Raw genomic sequence first — 21,975 nt, forward strand, 5'->3', positions numbered from 1 at the left:
TTATTTGTAAACATGTTTAAGTCGTTAAAACTAAACGCCTTACCTTGTCTAATTTTTGGTAAATAAAACAAACATCTACTGATATCAAGAAGCCCTTTACTTACCTTCCCTAAGAAATCAAACACTTTACTGTGAGTACACAAAGAACTATTCACAGAGTCCAGTGAGACTTAAGCTTATATAGCCTTAAATTGTGTCCTACATGGCAACGGATCCTCTTGCACGATGTCTCAACTTATACCATTTAATTTGTGAACTGTACATGGAAGTGTATCACAAAATACTATTTGAGCGTCAACAACTTCGCTGTCATGACCTGCTCGTTGGGTCATATAATCATGGTGTAGAGATTCTTTCAGAAATGACTGCAAGCCATGCATAAATCAAAACACAAAATACTTCGCATTACGTCATATCAACATATTCAGCAAACGACTTTCGAATATACCTTACTTCGCACACAAAAAAAAAAAAAAAAAAAAAAAAAAAAAACACAAAAAACCCCCGATTTTGATTGCAAATGATTGCTACTGTTTTGATTGGATGTCGCCAAAGGTCCTCTTGTCATAATTATATATAAGGTAACTGCACTTCCTCCTTTACACCCGTATATAATGTGACTGCACAAGTTGTTGGACAGAAGGCATTGGAACAACATAATGGCTGCTCCAAAGGTTTATTTAGCTTTGCTCCTCGTCTGCGTTTCAGTTAGCGTGGTGCAGTTGTGGAGTGGGTAAGTTTATTTTGCTTTGGAGGGTGTTTCTATCCCTTAAAGATTCATTCACGCATTAAGTTTGTAAGAAAACCATATTTGCTTTTTGAAAACTTTGCTTCCAACTTTGCTTCTTTTTGTTTTAAAATTAATTTTCTGTTCTCATTCCTTTTTTTTTTCTTTCCTTGTTCATTCATTTCTGTATTTCTGTCTTAATTTCTCCGTTCTTGTTTCATTTATTCATTAGTTCATTCAGAGTGTGTTCATGGATGCCTGTTAGTGACCGTATCTGTGGGTATGTTTCTGTACTCTTTCGTCTCTATAGAAAAACTGACCTTAATCTTGAGGTAGCAACATTTTATAATAAAAATGCTAAATGATGCTAGGGGACTATTCTCAGCGAATGTACACTGGATGAAGCGGATTTTTTTTTTTTTAACTAGAAGCAACGAGATTATGTGCTTTGATCATTCATGGGTCAAAACTTGCTAGAAGCAATGCATCTAACCGTCGAATAAGCTTAGTAAAAAATGTATTTACCTAGCTCTTATTGGAAACATATCTACTTCCTGGTGAGTCATTGCATGTCATCTCTATGTGGCTTATAAATCAAAGGTTGGTCTAGTTCTGGAGATCAACCGCTGCTTCCCTATCCAAACAAGACAAGATACCCAGGGGATCATAAATAATGGCAATGAGTACGAGCCTTCGTATCAGCAACCGTCTTCTCCGAAGCCATGAAAAGGCATTGTTCCCTGGTGGAAACACGCAGTCCTCGGGAACATCAGCTTCATCGCAGCGCATATAATTTATTATAAACACTAAAGCAGAATTTCATAATTACAAACTAAGAGTAGATGTGCACCTGTCACACATTTCAACTTCCTTGTAAGTGAAAAGGTTGCTACCTCATAGAATGGTCTGAAATCGGTGAAATTTCTAAACAAGCGTCATGATGTTTCAGCAAAACAACTCTTCTTATGATTTGCAGTTATTGTGGTTTGTTTTTGGTTTTTTGTTGTTTTTTTGTTTTGTTTTGGGTTTTTTTTTTTGTCAAACAAAACATTTGGAATATTCAAAAGTCACGGGAAAGTTAGCTTATTTTTCTAAATAATGTAAATAATGTACAAGGGAAACACCTAACCAGACATACGCATATATAAATACAAGTGTTTATTTGTGTTTATCCTTAGCTGGTTTGTTTATTCGGCAGACACGTTTGCAGCATTGTAAAAGTCCATTATGAGACCCGAACAACATGCCAATCAAAATTCTTGTGGTAAGTGCACGAATCTTGCACATATATCTAATGTATGAATAAAAGTGTGCATTTATCATATGAAGTTTGTATTTATGCATATGTGCAGGAAAGAACGTAAAAATGTACACACAAACGATAAGGTTAGTAAACAAAGTTGCCTTTCACAAAACCCTCCACAAAACAAATATTTGCTTAAGTGACTACAGCTCATTTGCTGTTGTTTTATTAAATGCCTGCCACTTACTCACTAACTCAAACTTGTATAGGTGGTGTTCGTCCTCCACAACAATTACGTACCCGGTGTACTACACGGATAACATTTGCTGTGCCGGATGGCGAGACAATGGAGGCGACCAGAACTGTAACATTCGTGAGTACACTCCACTATCTGGAACAAACATTTTCAGCTTGAAACTTAAAAATAAATTTGAGAGAATTGAGGATCTTATCACAGAGAATAATCTATGACATGTAAAGGATATTTTGTTGAATTTAACTATGTTTGGCGATGACAGAATTCTCAAAAAAGCGAACTCAGTATAAATTAACTTTAGGTATCACTTAGAGTCATGACTGCAGTCTCTTTTTTATTTATTTTTTTTTTTGGACCGATTCCAGCAATCTGCTCCCCACTTTGTCAGCAAGGCTTTAAGTGCACTGCTCCTAACACCTGTCAGTGACAGTAAGTTCTTTGTTTATAACGATTGTGACTTACTGGATCATGTGACCAGTCATCTAGTCATGCAGTCTCTCTTGCTACATCTGCAGTGTGAACCATTTATTGCTAGGATGATTACTGACAGTGATAACAACGATTTGGTTGCAAATCTGATTTTTCGTTTTTTGTTGGTTTTTTTTTTGTTTTATTTTTTTTTTTAGCTGCTTGGTTTGTTTATGTATTTGATTTAGCTGTTACAACCATTTTGATTTGGTGATTTGTTGATTAGGAGATCTCTCTTCTCTGTCATGGTTCAATATCTACATGATGCTGAGCACAGAACGTTTAAGTTTGTTGAGACGTTGCACTGTTGAAACTTTTTATTCCACGTGTTCTAGTCACATGATCAGTCCAGCTCAGTTCTGCATAGTTAATAGATTTGAATAACCACGTGGTTTTATCAACGATGTCTCCGCAGTTTTACTTGTTATATTTTGCTGCATAGATATTTGATATTTATCAAATTTGTTTTCGTAGGTCTTAAAAGGCAATAACGAACCTGATCAACGAGCTGGGAACCGAACGCGTCTCTGCTTCTCATGCTGCTATATAAAACTTGCTTGTACCATGCCTCACTTGGCCACATTGCCACAAAAGGCAGAATAGTGTGGAATCAATGAATCAATGAATCGATCAATCAATCAATCAATCAATCAATCAATCAATCAATCAATCAATCACACATTGTATTGTACAGCCTTAGCTTTAATGTTCCTTCAGAAGTTTTCGCATGTTCGAAATTATTTAGTGCTTATCTTCCATCCATTATTTGCCCTAAGTTGAAAAATGACTCCAGTACTGTTAAATTAATTAAAACAGAATGATTTCGGAGCCGTAAATTTGTGCTTAGTTGACAAGAGATTCTTAATTAGTTAGCAAAGTTATTTGTTGTGAAACCTATGGCCACGCTTGGGCTATTCGCTAAATAGTTTGGACAATAGTTAAAAAAAAATTTTACGTGCTGTTTTTGCATAGTGAAATTGTAATTATGATGTTAATCTCTATTTTATTATGTTTTATTATTATGGAATTTGCTGGCATGTCAAAAGCCAAAGTGAGTCAAAAATAAAATAGATGTCTGCTTAAAACACGCAAGAGTATTTTTATTGCCAAGAAACTGCACCATGTTTAAAATCTGCGCTGATCATCAAGGTTTCTTCATGAAAAAGGGTTTCCAAAGCCTCACAGCAACACCTAGGAAACTTCATTGAGGAGGGGTGTGTCCTTATTTAGCAAGACAACTTACAGATCATTTGTCCATCCAGACCCGCACCAGAAACTGTCATAGACAGGGTGTATACTTCATGCATTCTAGCATCACTGGCGCCTTGTCAAGCAAAGGCTTGTAACAAATTATCACTGAATAAAGATGACTGCCAATAGTAAACTTTCTTTCTCAAAGAAAGGTAATTTTCAAGGTGGAGGAAGCATAGGGTTACTGATACAGTAATCACTGATTGCTTAAGATGGAAAGGACGGCAATTTTTCTCAGGTGGGACTGAGACAAGGTGCACTCTTTTTTGTTTTTGATTGACGGCTTAGCTTGACATATATCCCACTGTAATAAATTCTAAATTAAATTCACCTTACCTCATGCGAAAAACGCTTATCTCCAGTTGACATTGAGATGTCAGACAGAAACATCGCCCTTTGCAAAACTTAATCTGATGCCGTATTCACGAAGCAAAAGGTGAGTGGATCGTTTCCAAAGGGCAAATTGGGGAACAACCTCGTCGCCGTAGCAATGACGGGTTGTCTAGTCCCCGCGGATATTACTTTATGTTATTTTACCCTAGAGAATGTTTGTCACTGCTTGAGAACTACGGTCCCAGGAGTAATTTAACATCCGCGAAGTCTGGACACCGCCTCATAACTAGACTCTTGCCCTTCATTTACACAAGACGACGATTCATGAATTACAAACACATATAACCGTCTTCAAAAACAGGTGACATTCTTCAAACACAGGCGAACTCTTACGCTCGGGAAAAGAAAAGAAAAACAAAGAAAAAAAAGGACGACGATTGACGAACTCTTCATTGATTCCGCTGACCTCATAATGAACCAGAGACGCAAGAGAGTTGTGATTCTTTATTAGGCATTTTATTTTTCTCGACATTGCACCATAGAATTAAATCTGTAGGATTATCAAAATTTACAATTGATATCGTAAAATGCCCCCATAATCATAATCATAATCATAATACGTAGTAAAATTTGTGGATTTACACAGCACATATCACAACTTCACGCCAAGAAAAAAAAAAACAACAACAACAAAACCAAAGAACTAATCTCTTTCACTCTCGTACTTGCACGCGAACGGGTAGATAGAGAAGTTTGTAGAGTGCAGGACATCTTTCTTAATAAAATGACAATTCGATTACATATCAGAAACACTGCAATGCTCTCAAAAAAGCAGATATAATTATTTGCATTCTGCAGACAATAAAATGGAAATCAAAGTAAGAATAAACTATGCTATATCAAACCAACTAAAATATGCATCATTAGATATAAGCAATAGTTTTCAAATTAAATTTGACAAACAAAGCTAACATTTAAAATATGATGCTGCCAGTCCTCAGTTCGTTCCGGATGTTGGTTTTGTAAAGGGCTTGCCGATTCCTGAGCGTTTACAGCTTCTCGCGGCTGAGAGTTCACTTTGGTAGACTTTTAGCAGTGCAGCTTATGTACAGTCAATGGTAAATCCAGTTAATGATGATGAAAGCACCCGATCCTCTTTGAACTTGCATGCTAGTCAGCGTTTTCTGACATTCATTGTGAGATCTCCGCCAGGCATACTGACAAATTTCGGCTTGATGAAATTCATCAATACGTAGACAACCCGCTGCTGATCTCGTTGGTGTCGTAGTAGAAGCCGACGCTGGTTCTGTTCGTGAACTGCTTGGACAACGTGGAGTGGATCGTGTTGAAAGTTGGCCGTCTGTTCGGTTTATACTGCCAGCAGTCCCTCATCACCTCGTGGTGACTGGATCAATCAATCAATCAATCAATCAATCAATCAATCAATCAATCAATCAATCAATCAATCAATCATTAGAAGAAAGACGACTATTAAAGACAATCATAATTATGACAACGATATCAAGAAGAGGAACAGAAAATAAAGAAAGAAGTTCACGGTAAAGCTTGCCCATAAACTGTTTTACAATGTGCTCCTGAGTAATTATAGAAAAAAATTATTTTGTTTCATTGCATGTATCAGTTACTTCAACAAATGGGGGAAAGGTACAGGCTACTCACATGTCGTCAGCCAACTCTGGCTTGTCCATGCGGTAGCCTCCCTGGAGCCTTCGCCCGAGGTCACTCGAATGTAGACTTGGGTAAGGCACTTGGCCTGAAAGATTAACAACAAATGAAGAATTCTTACAACAGAAATTTTGGTTGTTTTTAAGAAAATGTAAAAAAAAAAAAAAAAAAAAATGGGAAGGATCAAGAAGTGGTTCAGCCTTCCAAATTAGCCAGTGATATTAGAAGTAGGAAATGGATGGACACTTTCTTGTCTACTATTTCGCTTTTTTTTTCAGTGCTGACTTAGAAAGCAGAAACATAATGACGTCATCTGTCCTGTAATTATGGCGTCATCCATACATCATGACGTCGTCTGTCCTGTAAATATGACGTCATCCATACAGAAACTAGTTTGACGTACCCATGCTGAAGATTTCCCAGAGAACAATTCCGTACGACCAGACGTCACTCTTCTCTGTGCCCGGTTTTTTCATTAGTACTTCCGGTGCTGACCATTTGATTGGAATTCTTGTGTTCTTCCAAAAACAAAAGGTGAAATGTGGTCTTGAGTTACGACCTTTTTGTCAAGGGAAGTCCCTATTGCTGCTAGTTTATTTTATAAAGAAATAAAGATATGTGATTAGAATAAAGCTATTATTCTGAGAATAAATAACAAAGGCTGTAAATTCTCTCATTAAAACACGCATGCACGAACCCGTGTCAGCCAATTGTGTTCTCGCGACGAACGAGAAAAGGTTGGAGAAATAGATTAGAAGCATGATTAGAGAACTCGAGGCTTCAACACAAAGTTGGGGGTAGAGCAAAGGTATCCGATATCACCTACCTCCGCTTCTGCATCGCCATCTCCTTCGCAGCACTGAGGCCCAAAGCCAGCGACCTTGACCTCGCAGGTAGCGGTCAGCAGGACGTTCCTGGCCGCCAGTCGCTTGTGCACGATCTGAGAACGAGACCACCGTGGTGGGTTAGTCGTTGTCACAGTCGTAACAGGTGAGGATTGAATAATACAAAAATTAACATGAGTTTGCAGAACAAAAAACTGACCCCAAAACACAAATGAACCTCGGGCATCATAGCATTCCCCTCCCTTCTCACTTGTTAATGCGATACTATCGGGTTTTTGCTGGGTCACGTGACCTGAGTCAGTGGTCGGCAAGAAAGGCGAATTCATGTCTCAATCTTTTGAAGACTGTACCTGTTTGCATGCTAATTAAGGCATGTGATTTGATATATTTATACTTCTTGTATTACATTTTTGCGTTAAAGCTGTCCCCGTACCTGTTTGGATGCCAAGTGTCGCATGCCGCTCGCGATGTCTCGCGAGAACCGGAAGAGGTTCTCCATGACGTCGTCGTTGACGTTCTGTCTGTTGCAAGTGAGCCACTGGTCCAGCTGACCACCTTGGCAGTACTCTAGGACCATCACGGGCCCCCCTGTGAGATGATGGGAGATAATGGAATGCTTTTCAATTCACTTGACTTAATGAAAATGAAAATAAACCAAAAACAAAATCATCAAGTTCTTAGATGAGTTTAGGGATTTAAAAAACGTCTTCTAAAGTATAGTTAACGAAGTTTCCTTTATTCAAAGTTTTTGACTTGTTAGACTTCGGAAAAACCACATACAATGCACCGTATGTGCAAGCTTTATATAAGATAGGAGGATAGAATAAGAAGAAGCTGAGACAGGGACCTCAAGCGGTTCCAGAGTGAATACAGGCTTTAGTGTAAGATTGCTCTTCTGTCGATGCGGCTAAAAGAGAAAAAAGACTTGTGCCTTGGCACGTGCGTGTTCACGTACATGCGGGATGATCGATGACGGCTCCGAGAAACTTGAGGACGTGCTCGTGATCTTCCAGGCGCGTGGCGAAGAAGTTAATTTTCCCCATCATCTTGCGAGCGTCGTCTTCAGTGAAGCCGCCTGTCACCATATTCAGTACACACACACGCACATACATTTCTTGTGAAAAGGATGATTTTCAAAAACATGTAATATGGCAGGAGCACCCACCTGACTATTTTTGAGGGACCTCCTACAAGAATTCTAAGATGTAAACGCAATAAAGGGGGAGCTTGTTATTTAAAAAGAAACAGGCCACGTGTAACCGATCTACTTTGGGAAGAAAATGGACTAAAAGGTTAAGTAGCTGAGTCCATTCTGGTCCAACCGACCAGTGTGAGCCTTGTGGAATGGATACCTGATTCCGCTGAAGGTAAAGTGCTTCTTTTTTAAACCGATGCTATAATACATGTATTTCAATATATATTATATATTTCAATAATATAATAAACTGTCATCTTAAGTATAAATCTCGCACACAACTCCTTTGATAAGCTTGTCACAGAAACCGTGCAATTAAGTGCATCTCGAGCAAGGGCAGATAACTCCGACTTACACCTAAGCATCTTGACGACGGCGGTGCCCTTAAGACCGCTGATGCTGGCTTCGTAGATGCTGGCAAACTTGCCCTCGGTTAGCTGGTCTATGAGTGTCAAGGTGCTTTTGTCGTACTGCCACTTCTGTCTTGAGTTGAAGGCCATGCCCGCATATTGATAGATCTCGTCACCGTCGGTGGTGTAGGCGTTGTTCTGAAATTACACACCACACCAAAAACTAACATTATTTTACTTTTTTTTAATACGCTAGTACCATCTCTCCATTGTCGAAGCAGTATACTTAAAAAAAAAGTCATTCCTGCTTTTTAAAAAAAAAAATTAAAATAAAACTCACACTCCCTCCTGACAAGCATGTTAAATTTATGGTCAAAGGGAAGCAACTGCATGTACAGTCACCTTTGAACAATTTTACTTGCATTATCTACCTTTAATAAAAGTTTCCTTACATGACAAGTTGCTTGATAGGCAATAAAGCACGGCGTTCTAGACCGATTGACAAACAAAGGTGAACAGTCAGCTGACCACTTGTAAGCTAATCACACACCCCCGCCCAGCCCTATACGTAAGCAGCACGCACACACTTACGAAGAACGCGCTGCGGCGAACAGCGCTCACGGTCATTCGGCGCACGTTGTCGAAGGCGTTTGACACTTGCCGCATTCTCTCGTTGGCCACCCCTTGCTGCAGCACCTTCCCCTTTCGCCACAGTACAAACAGTACGATGAAGGTCACCAAGGTCGCCAGGATCAGCAGCCCTAGAACAGAAACGACACTAGCATGAGTTGGTTGTCACCCATGTATAATTATCTGCAATACTCTTCGATGCACGAGGGTCAATCAGCGACATATTAGCCTTATGTAGGTTTTCTACTTCATTCCTCAGGAACATAAACTACGCATTTTGGAAAATAGCCCTCCTCTTTAAAGCAAATTCATGTCCATCTGTTTATAAGAGATCCCTCCTACTTACCAATGACGATTCCAATAATGGACGCAGTCGTAAATCCTGCAGACATTGAAATTTTGAGTTTGTTTTGTAACAGTTTTCTATCTCAATTTTTTCTGATAAATGTTTTATTTTTGTGCTGTCGCGATACAGGTTGCAATTAATAAATAATGTCATTTACTATTTACTAAAAGGATCTTGCTTTGCTGGAATTCATGATTTTTGAAGAAAAAAGAGATGTATTTAAAATATTAATGCAGATTTTTAGTCGGACATTAAAACACACATTGGAAAACATTGGAAATTTAATCTCATGGTCTGTATGACTATAATAGAGTTAGTGCGTGCCATAAATGTATCTTGAAATCATTCTAAATCGATTTATTATAAGTAAACTATGGAAAGAAGAATACACACCATTGCTTTCTTCTTTTTGATGTGTTTAGGATATGCCAGGAAGTCAATATAACGTCCATGACACGACCGGAAGTCAGACAAACGTAGCCAACATGTGACGAGGTATTGCATTCAAACATGAAACAAATATAGCAATACATTAATTCCTCTTATCTATATTGCTTATAATTGTCCAGTCAATAACATAATTGAACGCTTTAGGAATAAAATTTTCTCTCTTCTTTGTTTTCCAGCTGACATCATTGTTGCTTGATTTTCTTAAGCTTTCATTCGACTTTTGGGGCTGGCTGGACTTTATAGCTAGCTAGACAGACAAGAAGAAAGGTAGCGGGAGTTTGGTGGGTACACAAAAGGATGAGTGGATGGGATGGTCATCTAGCAGCCCAGGTAAAATTAAAATGAAAGTAAGTAAAACCTAGTGGTCGGTGTGTACCCTGAAAGAATTGCTGATACGTTGTTAAGTGCAGGGTAGCTACCAGCTGAAGATATACCAATGTTAGTCACTGAGATGGTTAAACACATTGATGTAAAGATGTATCGCTTATTGTGGACTCTATTGTATGTTTATCTTCATCTGAGTAACCTGACAAAGTCGATAGAGTTACCTGTCTTAAAAGTCACGGATTCACTGTCGCTCAGCTGGTCGCCCTCATACACTGTAACCATGTGGATGGTGTAGACTGTATCTGAGTCAAGACCGGTCAGGGAGAACTCAGTCGCATCCCTGTGCACTGGACCTTTTTGTCGTTAGCAATTACCCACAATGCAGTGCGGTTGAAACAAGATGGCGGAAAGGTCCAAGTTACCATCACGCTGTCGCTCGTAATGAGGGAAACGTTCACATTCTGAGGTGGAAAATCTACATCGGATGTTGGAAAGAAAATAAATCTAAAAATTAGTTTAAAAATTAGTTAAAAGTAATTAGTCTGTTTTTATTTGGAATATCTGTAGCAATTTTGTTTCATCTACATCAAGTATAAAAAGTGTATATATTATTCAAGAGAAATATAATAAAAAGACAAACGAGAGATATACAAATGCGATTTTAATAAATATACTAAGCAGAGAAGAAAAAAAAGAAGATATTAGGCTGGCTAAAAAGAGGGAAGAGCAAAAAAAAAAAAAAAAAAAAAAAAGACACAGACAGGCAGAGAAAAATAAACAGAAAAACAGTCCATCAGCTTCGATAGACTATGGAAAAAGGAGGAAAAAATTAGAGAAAAATCCAGTTGTTCTATAAGTCCACGCACTTTCTTTATCAGTTTTGAAACATTAGCCAGCATCGTCGAGTAAGTAACTATAGAAGTAAATAACCTCAACCAGTTGCAAAAATAGAAAACAGGAAATCTTACATGCTTTTGTTCCATTCAGCTCTGTAATATCCCTTTGCTGTGAGCGAGAAAAGAAAAAAATGATTATTATTGTTGCTGTTGTTGATGATGAGGATGAGGTTGAGGAGGACGATGATAGCGAGACAGTGACGATAATAATGACGAATCGACTACGATGACGATGTTGATGATTAGAATGATGAGAAGACAGTGATGATCATGACAACGATGAGCAAGTTATTTATAATAGTGTCGTCATGATCTCAGGGATCTATGATTTAATTTGCTCAGTTTTACACATCCTTATCTGTAGAGAGAAACATTTATCTACATACCATCCAGGTAAGTACATTAACAAGTCCCGCCATGTTTGTCACGTTAGCTGTGACGGTGATGGTCTCGTGCTGAAGGCTCTCCTTCTCCACCATCATGTGACAGTTGCTGACGGCGTACGATTGGTTAAAGTAGAAGCAATGTCCTGCTGTGGTGCATTCGCACTTGGTGAAATCCTGAGAACAAGTCTAATGACGACAGAAATAAAAATAAATTCCGACATTCACTTCCAAGAGTCTTAAAATAGCACAGGTAGTTAGCAGAAGTCTGATGATCAGTTAATTAGGACACAAAGAAGGCATGCAAGTAAAAAAAAAATACACACATGCAAAGGGACAAAACCAGACTGAGAAGTGGGGTCTAAACGTTACTAATAGCTGACAACCCCGTTTAACATGCATTTTATCAAAAGGGAATGGTAAAAAGGGTAACACTCCTACTAAAAGAAAATGTGGGCATATAATATATAAAATGTATTGATACATAAAGATGTACAGGTTTCTCATAGAGTAAAAATAGGACTTGAAGGAATTTCGAGGTTTTTAGAACAAGTCCAAATGTCCTTTGTATGCTCATAGCATTTCAAAAATTCATTGTCACCACAATCCGTCCTTTGGTCCACCTTATCTTGACAGTTCAGTACCTGTGTTTCTGCACGTTTCCCGGGTACTTTCTCCTGGTACAGAATGACTCCATTACTACGTCTAAACGTCCACAGCACGTAGGCGACGCCAGATTCTGGGTCTCGCACCGTCAGGTCAAAACTGAAAAAAGAATTAAACAAGTTCACTAGCTCGCCTCTCTTTAAAACATCCAAACTTACTGAAAATTTATAGACTTAAGATTTATAGAAGTGGTTAATGCTACTGACAACAAATACTTTGTAAAAGTCATTCCGTGACTTACACAGAGCTGAAGTCCACCCCTGGTACAGGCACGTTCATGTAAAATTTTAAATTTTGTACAGAAGGGGGCGTGGAGTCAAAGGTCACTTGAGTACGTTCGATCTTCACGTTGTTCATGGCGTCTGTGGCCTTGACCCACAAGGTCACCGTGTCGGCCTCACTAGGACTGAGATCCAGAGGTAGTGTGTAAGATGTATTAAGGCCAAGGTTGGCCCAACCAGAGAGAGGAAAGGCTGGTGCCAACGGTTGGAATCGTCCACCATTATGATCTTTCGCAAATGCTACTTGAAAATTGACTAAAACAAGAAAACAAACAAACAAGTTTTAGCATATGTTATTTTGGTGAGCTGTTGAGTTGTTGTCTTAATTTAATCTTCAGTTTCATCGGGTTTCTATTATCATATCAATATGATCAACCTTTTCCGTGGCCATAAGTACAATCAAACTGTTGATGATACCCAACTTTGAGCTGATGGCCTCTTAATGGTCACGACAAAGCACATAAAACGGAAAACAAAATAGTGGAGTGAAATAATAAATAATAATTCAGAACGTCACGATGTGCGAGCACAATGGGAAATCGAAGAGACAAATGTTTTTGTGAAACAGGACTACCCCAAACCTCCAAATAAAAATAACATGTACATTTATAATAACATTTTTATCATTTATAATAACATTTTTAAAATTTATAAAAACATTTTTAACATGTCAGTAAAGTATTTTTGGATTATCAATTATCACTTCAGTGACTTAGGACTGATAATAGGCAGCATTTAAAAAAACGTACTTATTCCTCTTTCGTTCGGAATGGCGTCCACTGTTCGACTCCCTTGGTGATCATCTAAAGGTCCGTCACGAGGAATGTTTTTCTTTCCGTTTTCCAGTTGCGTGGGGTACACGAGAACTTCACCTGTGTGTACACGGTGTCATTATTGTCGACATGGTGTTGTTAGTGCACATTAATCCCACAGTAATAAACGCTGTACTTCTATGTACTCGTCAACCTACGTCTCGTCTGTATGTCTTTTCAGCCTAAAATGCTGCTGTTATCTAAGTTTCTATAATCTAGAAATCAAGATTACCATTGCCTATGAGTTCGTGCAGGCAGTGAAAGTGAGTGCTTCACTGTGTCTAACGCGTCCCATAAGGAAGGTGGATACAATATTCTCCTTTTGTCGACTTCTTTAGATGGGTAAAGGGAGCTTATTAGCAACAGGTTCGAGCAAGCCTCGAACCACTGACCTCCGAGTACGCTAGTCACTACAATGCCCCTATTGAAGAAGTATTTGTGTTTTGTGCCAAATATAAATAAGTCACTTTCAAAAAACTGATAATGCATATTTCCCATACTGCTCCGATATAATAGTGTATGATACGATTCATAAGATACGGGTAGGATGTCCTTCTGTTGACCAAACAGATGACTGTGAATTCCAAATGAAAACTTTTACGAAATAATTTTTTTTCTGAGGGACATTTGATAACAACTTAAATTTTTTCTAGCCTTTAGTGCCAACACAAAACAGATACTAACAGATGCTGCTGACGAGAAACGATAGAGGAGAACGTGCTTACCTAGCAGCGCATTGTCTTCGTGAAGAGCATTCCGGAAGTAGTTGGTCCAGTTGATGCTGACAGGCGTACTGAGGTCACTCTGGTAACTGTAGTTAGCCGCATCACTGGCAGAGGTCACGTAGAGGCGATACCTGGGGTCAGAGGTTATTTGCGAGCTGGGGTCGTACAGACAAAGCCGTCGGACGTACTTGGTGTTGTTGGCCCTGTCGCCTACTTCCAGGATAATGGAGTACATACCCGGCTCGGGCGGAGTGTATTCCTGGGTGGTGTAGTTGGCTTCGAACACCTGCCATAATAACACTGGTTGCTTCACTGACAAATAAGACCTAGTGCACATCATGCAAAGAGATTTATTTAATGCAGTTCGACGATTATCTACCTGTCTCAATGCTTTGCAAACTTTCGCAAACAGGTGCCTTTTACCTGTAACCATAACCATTAAAGGAAAAATTAAGCTTAACTATAATAAAGCAAAGATGTTGTGAAGTAATGCGTAGCTATACAATGATTTGAGAATTTAAGCCTCATGGAAATTCGTTGCTAGTCTGTCATGCTTGTCCAATGGTGGTCAGCGAATCAGTCAGTCTATGAGCGAGTGAGTCAGTCAATATTTGTTTGAACGCCGACTGTCAGCAGCACCTCACGGTTGATGAGAGGTCTCAGCGCTCTGTCCACCCGGATTTCCAGCTTGTCGTCGGTTGTGCGGGTCATCTTGAAGACCTCCATGGAATACCGGTACGTCTTGGAGTCATCATCCACCCACCCTAACCAGGATATCGTGAGTGGCGCCACCTGCACGTTCCAATGTCACATTCATTCATAAAGATGAAATACTCTTTAGTCAAATAATTTCAAACACTTTAAAACTATTAAATAAATATTCAACAGTGTGTTTATGTACAGGTCAAACCATAAATTAATAGCTTATTAAACTCAGTGAAAATATATATTTTCAAATTTTATACATAGCATTTTCATATTTGTTGTTGATGTATTGTTTATGCTACTAAACCAAACCTGCTACAGTCTTATTATCAGGAAGAAAAGGTTAGAAAGAAAGAATAAAAGCAAAGGGTAAACAAACGCACAAAAAACAAACAAACAAAAAAAAAAAAAAAAAAAAAAAAAAAGGAAGGTGAGAGAAAGAGAAAAAAGTTAAAAAGAAAATGATGTATGAGGAGATTATTCATACTCTTGTAATGTCTGGCACTTCAAGAATTTTTTCCCCTGACTGGCATCTGTTAGTTTCGTCACAGTGGTGTGGCGGCCTGAAGTCAAAACGAAATTCCACAGACAGACTGTTGTTGATGGGGCGGTAAGTCTGAATGGCGTAGCTCCTCGGGGGGTCGTAGTTCCTGTCCAACAGTTCTCGGTATCCTCCTCCTTCTGTGCGAAATGTGAGCCTGAGACTGCACGAGAAAAAAAGGTTGGTTTGAATTACAAATAAATCTTCGCTGGAAAAACGAAAAATTTAGTTCTAAATACCATCATAAGAAAATTATAAATGTTGATAGAAAATTATCAAACAATACAAACAATTTTTAAAATTTTAACTGATGGCTGATATAGTTGTGGTGGTGGTGGTGGAGAAGTTCACAGTAGTGAACCATCTAGCTACTCCAAACATTACTCACAAGTCTCCATGCTCCAGCAGCCTATCAAAGTTTTTGATATTCAGGTTGCACTCATACAAGCCGCTCACAGGCTGTGTGTTAGAGGCCTGTTGTTGGCATGGAAACGTGTTGTTCAAAGACGAGAACCTCTGCTCCCATGCTGAAATACATTAGACAAAGTGGAAGGGAGCTTTGCTGAATTATGCTCACGATGGCAAGAGGTGTAAGAGTTCCTGAGGGAGACAACTAGCGCCACGCTGATAAACATTCAGTCACCAACAGCATCCGCCTTCACATGCACATAGATGTATGTTTATTTGATTATATACAGGTCTGGAACGACTAGATGACTGCAGATCATTTCTAAAAATCCACTAAAAACATTTTTTTAATACTGGGTAAATAACAACAATGACGTGAAGAGTGCACTTGTATGCGCTGATGCTGAGAGGGCTTCAGCCAGAAGGGAAACTTGGACCATGTGTTAATTATCTGTGTACAAACGTGACGTCACGATTTTGACCTCTTTCTGTGCGTAGTGATATTTCTCATTATTATTTTATAATTGTATTACAATACTCTCAACAAATTGAAAACTTCTACACCACATTGTGACTACTAATTTCTACTTCTGTTGATGTCTATATGTACTCTCACCGTATTGCCAAAAAAAAAAAAAATTATAAGGCTTTATAAAAGCGGCTGAAGTGAACAACTCACGACTAACGGGTAACTTGGACAGCCAGACCTCCACCCGGCCGCTGACCACCCCGAAGCCTGCGTTACCGATGTAGTTGGGCTTTAGAGGCAGGTCTGGCATCAAGAACTGACTGCTGCAGCTCGTCTCCAGACGGTTAAAGTCCCTGGAAGGAATTCGTCCTATTCGTTTGATATTTTCAACGAATACAATAAAATGCACACATTTCTGCCATTAAAATGTCAGAAATACTCGCAAGACACACTTTTAACGAAAATTTCTCGTATGAAAAAAATAATCCAGAAGAATTACAAGGACGAATGAGCATGGTGGAAATTCCTACAGGAAGGCAATGGAAAGAGGGAGAAATGAAATGGGTGACTTGGGAAGATAATCTTACTTCTTATTGGACCAGAAGAAATCCATGTCGGTCTTCTGGGTTGAGTCGGCCATGATGTAGTAGGACTCATTGGGGGACGTCGTGCCGCGCGGCCAATTGGACATGCGCACTTGCATCTGGTAGATCTTGATGTCCGTGTTCCTGTTGTCCTCAACTACATAAACGATGTCAAATAGACATTGACAGAAAGGGTTAATTCACATAACCGTTACAATACATGGAGAAGGAAGCTTATAATTTTTTTAACATTTACTTTATAGGTTAAAAATTGTTAGTCACTTGGCAGTTTCCAGAAAAAATGTAGACAGCATCTAAAGAAAAAGACTAAAACATCCCCTAAAATGTGTCCTATAGTTTTACAGAAATGCCATACATAGGCAGATACACGTTGCACCATAACTGTTGTCTTTTGTTACTACAGAGGAGAAAGAGAGCAAGAAGAGAGAAAAAGAGAAGAAAGAAAAAGAAAAAAGGAGAGAATAAGAGAGATAGAACAGAGAGTTCGATGCGTTTTGTCATTTCCTTTAAACAGACGTTTAAAATTATTTGAAAGGGTTAGGGTTAATCTGAATGACCAAGGAAATCAATATCACAATCAAATAACACCATCAAAATCAATTTTAAAAAATCGTCATCATCATCATCATGGTCGTCATCATCGTCGTCGTCGTCGCTTACTTGTCAGGCAGTTTTCAGAGGCAGTTGAAGTGGACGTGAAGCCGCTGGTGCAGTCACAGTCCGAGGACCCCACCTACATGTTCCAGGGTAACAAGGAGTTTGATGTGAGCAGGTACCTGTATCACAACGAACACCTACGTGTTAGTGATAGTACCCCGGATGTACACATGGGCTGGGTCAAAGAGCTAGTTCATGCTAGAGAAAAGATTGAAGATTTAAAGTTCTATTGAGAAGCCAGAGAAAATGCGGACATACAAACAACGGTGTATACAGTGATAAAGAGAAACAAACATCGCAGCAGGATAAGAGAGCCAAAACTCACTCTTGAAATGTATCAATCTATTTTTATTGACAGACAGGATACGTTAGCAGCTCGAGCAGCCAACCACATTAATAAAATACACCTGACTTCTGAGGGTCAAACTTACTGCGGTCGCAGAACTGACCAAGTTCTGTGTTGTACACTGGCACGTATTAGGAGCGATGCAGGTGCCGCCGTTCTGGCATGATGGGGTGCAAATTGCTGGAACACAGCACAAGACAGGGTACATTGAGAGTCTTCTTAAGTAGAAACTTAACTGTGTCCTCTGTACCGTAAAACGTGCGCCCATCGTGGACATGAGAGGTTGTATGGGCCCGGATGATGGTAAAGATCCATGGCGGTACTCAGGACAAAAGTTGTCGTCGTGAACACTGACATGAAACCCAGGCAAAGTTATGAACCGTAGTCGATGAAATATGAGCACGAACTTGTATTATTGGACTGCTGGCAGAAATCTTTTCCAGTTAACTGCTAAAACGAGGCATGAGACGACAAGGCTTCCGGTTTATTCACATTCTTTGCTATGGCTCGCCGAGACTAACAGCGGAGAACTTCGCAAGAGGCTAAGCATTGGTCTCGGCAGACAGACAGCAGTCCACCTATACACGTCCGTAGTATGACAGACAGCAGTCCACCTATACACGTCCATGGTACGACTGACAGCTTGGGGTACGATCACACCATCCTGCATTTCATGGTCCCCACCAGCAAGTGGTTTTATTCCCGTTTGTACGCTGAATCTCTGTGTTTGTCTGTTTACACGTGTGAGTATGCGTACAGGTAAGCATGGTAATATGCACACATTTGAGTCACGTGAGTAGTTCTCCGCGGTGAGTAATTGATGAGGGATTATGGGATGGAATACAATGTATCTAGAGTACTTACGGATGTTACAGTTCTGGTCTCCTGAGTTGTCCCGCCACCCGAGACAGCAGATATTTTCTGAGTAGTACACGGGGTAGGTAACCGTTGCTCTGCTCCAGCACCTTATCAAAATAGATTGAGTCATTTAGTGGTGAAGTAGGGGGCAGATATGTTTACATGTTTACACACACACACACGCCTATACACACATGTATATCTGTGTACTCATACATTCACAGAAATCAATGCAAATGTACATATACACACATACACACCTGTAGATATATAGACACATATTAATTCATATACAAACACACATACATGCATATATTCGTACTTACATAGACATGCGCAAAAAATAAATATATATATATATAGATGGATAAAATCGGAATACCATAAGAAAAACGACCGACAGGTACTTCTGGTCTCATAACGAACTTTCACGGTGTTGCAAACGTGCCTGTTGAGAACACAAACCAGCAACAACAAAATTGTTTTAATTCATGACATGAGAATTTAAAAAAAACCTAAAACTTGTGAATTTAGAAAGAAATGAATTTTGTGACACGTGTTTTATTTCCTTGTACATTCTAGAAAACTAAAAACTAACAATCCATGATTTATTTAGGAGGACGAGAAAACATCTACTTTGTATATCTCGAATGCATTAAGCTTTGAATTTTTATGAAAGTTTGCCTTATAGCATTTAGTTATTTTGTCCTGCTGCATTTAACACCATGAAACTCATCTTGTTTCCAGTTAGCAATGCAAAGTGTTTACTTTTTAAATGTGTATCTCGTCGAAATAAATAAACTAAATAATATGAATTTATATATCACCTAAATAGCTTTACACGCGCCTATGGGAAAACCCGAGTAAAGGACTGAGTAGAAAAGAAAAGTAGGAGTATGGGTTCTCGCAAACGGGTTTCTCAAGATTTTTTTCCGCACACAGCTGGAGAACTTTCTTGTTTTTTTTCCTCTTAACACTTGAGAAGAGGAAGTTTAAATCACGATGATTAAGGCGGGTGAACAACCGTTAGAAGGCGCTTTCTTTAGGAAAATAATTGTTGACAAATGTAGCTTTGTGGGGAGTATAATTTTGTTCCTGATAGCTGATCACTTCTTTCACACTTTTTTGTGTGGAGGAGGTGGAGCATTCGTTATTACAATATCATTATAAAAGCGGAATAAAATAGGTGGTGTCTTGTTAACCACAGAGGATGCTAATTAGGATTAAATGTGAGGAAATTTCCGTGCTAGAGAAGGAAACAGTTTGAAGGATTGGTGTATCTGTTTGCTGCTAGTGTAAAAAAAATAAGAAGTTAGACATTTAAAAAATGGACGATAAAATCCAGTTGGCTGAAAAACCAACACCAAGAACATCGTCAACGTCAACAATAAAAGTCCATAAAGTAATGAACATAATTTTTTAAAAAAACCTGTGACCCAAGGCGCAGAGGAAAGAATAAAAATTCACAAGGACATTCACAGAAAGACATCAAGCTCAACAAGTTCGCGAATAGCATGTACTGAATATTTTTACAAGGAGAGAATGACAGGAAATGTAAAGAAGGAACTGTTTCATGGGAACAATACAGACTTCCCCAAGGCAGAGAGTACAGCCTCTTGAAAGCTTGTTTCACATGAGACTCTTGACAAGTTTACGATTTCTGCTCTTGGCTCACACATTCAGTCACTTGTCATCTCTTTGATATAAAGTTTGTCCTTGCTTCCACTCTCTTCATGGTTCAAAATCAGTCATTTGTATCTAAAGAAAAGAAGCCAACTTAATATAATTTTTAACACAAATAAGCTGTAAGAAATAGGAATGTCAGCTGGAGGTGTTCATGTTCATTTTATGTTATGTCTTAGCACAAAAAATATATATTTTGTATAGAGAATAGAATACTTTTTGATGTTTTTTCTGATTTATAATGTTGCCACAAATTCTCTCGACAAGAAACTTCCAATGAAACACTGTCTAAATTGAAGTCAACGTACTTTATTTTGAAATAAGACGTACACTGGTGAGAGAGGACAAGAAAAAGGAAAGGAGAGTGATTTATCCTTATTTATCACGTGACCAAAAATACCGGCGGTCAGCTCCATGATGGGGGTGTGAATACAATAGAAAGTCTACTACCGGAGCCAAACCAACCATCCACTCCAGAAAGAACATCCAATGGACCGTAGAACATTTACTTGTTAAACAGTTTGGCAAGATAACTTACACATGATAGAGAATGATACCAGTGGGACATCGTAGTACTGGCCAGAATTGGAGGAAACGCCAACAGACACAAAGATCACAAGCTTTGGTACAGGGAAAAAGCATGATAAGGAATATAAAATTCAGCATTAACAAGTCCAAAAAAAGTCTTATCAAGGCGCAGACGTAGGCAACGGCCATAATCTTGTCTCTAGAAACCGAATTTACTTTTGCCTGGAGACGCTGAGAGATTCTAATAGAGTAGACAGCTACAAAGCCCTGGTCGACAATAAATGTGCCGCCATAATTATGGTAAACTGCAATATAAACACCCTTGTTGAAAATATCAGATAATTTTTTTAGCAGCTGCAACAGTGTTAGGGAGAAATAAGAAATAAGAAACATCCAGTGGACTGAACTACATTCTAAATCTCTGTGACCAAAGTAGAGCCTTGAAAGAAGAGAGTACAACCAGCTCCGAAAGAGAAAAAAACAAATCGTGACAGCAGCAGTGGAGAATAAGATGGAGAAACAATGCCGTAGCATAGAGGAACTGAGAAGGACAAGAGATGAGAGCCAAAACACCTGTCGGTGAACATAAAAGACTGACTCTACATACCGTACAGGACCTCATTAACACTGCTCAAGACAGGCCTTGACAGGTAGATGGTCTTGCCACCCGTTGTGTCTACCCACTTTGTTTTAACCACATCTATACAACACACTCGTTGTCAGCTGATATCAGTCAGCTAGGACTTAACCATTCAAAACGCAATGAAAAAAAAAACAAGTCACCAAGGCAGAATCAAAGCCATACTTTGACTATCCCATACCATTGTAAAATATTACTTATAAAAGTCAGAAAAACCATTCTAAGCAGGTCATCATGTATTTTCAGAAAAGACAGGAAACAGGGTATTATACATAATTAAGAAGACAGACGATGAGTATGAGTTTGAGTGAGAAAACTAAGAAGACAGAAAGAAGAAATGAATGAATGGCAGACAGTTAAAACATAAATAAAAATTAATAAAGCTTCTATTATCATCTCAAGGGAGAATAAAAAGAAGAAAGTGTGAAAGAAAAACAACTTACCCAGACCACGATTGCACTAGAGTAAAAGAAAGGCAGGCAAAAAGAAACGACACAGCCCTTGTAGCCACCATCTTGTGCAAGAGTTTTGTACAGGGTGGGAAGCCGTCCCTTCAATTATATATCCACCCGACGTGGAAACGAGGAAGTTTATTGCATGACTAGAACTGTCTGTGCGTCGTTCTTTGGGTGGTCGGTACAATTTCCAGGTAATGGCACAGTCCC

General features: G+C 38.9%; 2 protein-coding genes across 3 annotated transcripts; one reads left to right on the plus strand and one right to left on the minus strand.

Moving 5' to 3' along the window:
• The first annotated feature begins 617 nt into the window (after positions 1-617).
• On the plus strand, positions 618-3,358 carry LOC112576183. 2 transcript variants are annotated; one of them, XR_003101779.1, is made up of 5 exons: positions 618-733; positions 1,926-1,991; positions 2,240-2,343; positions 2,592-2,655; positions 3,169-3,358. XR_003101779.1 is itself a non-coding variant. In XM_025258460.1 (4 exons), the coding sequence occupies exons 1-4, from the start codon at positions 660-662 to the stop codon at positions 2,651-2,653; spliced, it is 306 nt and encodes a 101-aa protein (XP_025114245.1). In that variant the 5' UTR covers positions 624-659; the 3' UTR covers positions 2,654-2,812. The 2 variants fall into 2 exon arrangements, 1 of the variants encoding a protein (XP_025114245.1); XM_025258460.1 differs by lacking the exon at positions 3,169-3,358 and having other exon boundaries at positions 624-733; positions 2,592-2,812.
• Positions 3,359-4,976: 1,618 nt separating this feature from the next.
• On the minus strand, positions 4,977-21,975 carry LOC112575670. The gene is made up of 27 exons (XM_025257646.1): positions 21,754-21,975; positions 18,842-18,907; positions 18,466-18,566; positions 17,687-17,781; positions 17,259-17,374; positions 16,581-16,734; positions 16,204-16,346; positions 15,505-15,643; positions 15,063-15,279; positions 14,510-14,662; positions 13,871-14,156; positions 13,083-13,205; positions 12,294-12,588; positions 12,031-12,151; positions 11,390-11,575; positions 11,076-11,112; positions 10,436-10,582; positions 9,724-9,741; positions 9,331-9,366; positions 8,946-9,115; positions 8,360-8,552; positions 7,765-7,884; positions 7,243-7,397; positions 6,791-6,904; positions 6,368-6,482; positions 5,959-6,052; positions 4,977-5,683 (listed from the first exon to the last, which is right to left on the minus strand). The coding sequence occupies exons 6-27, from the start codon at positions 16,694-16,696 to the stop codon at positions 5,524-5,526; spliced, it is 3,138 nt and encodes a 1,045-aa protein (XP_025113431.1). The 5' UTR covers positions 16,697-16,734; positions 17,259-17,374; positions 17,687-17,781; positions 18,466-18,566; positions 18,842-18,907; positions 21,754-21,975; the 3' UTR covers positions 4,977-5,523.

This window comes from Pomacea canaliculata, linkage group LG11 (assembly GCF_003073045.1).
Source record: "Pomacea canaliculata isolate SZHN2017 linkage group LG11, ASM307304v1, whole genome shotgun sequence".
Lineage (NCBI taxonomy): Eukaryota > Metazoa > Mollusca > Gastropoda > Architaenioglossa > Ampullariidae > Pomacea > Pomacea canaliculata.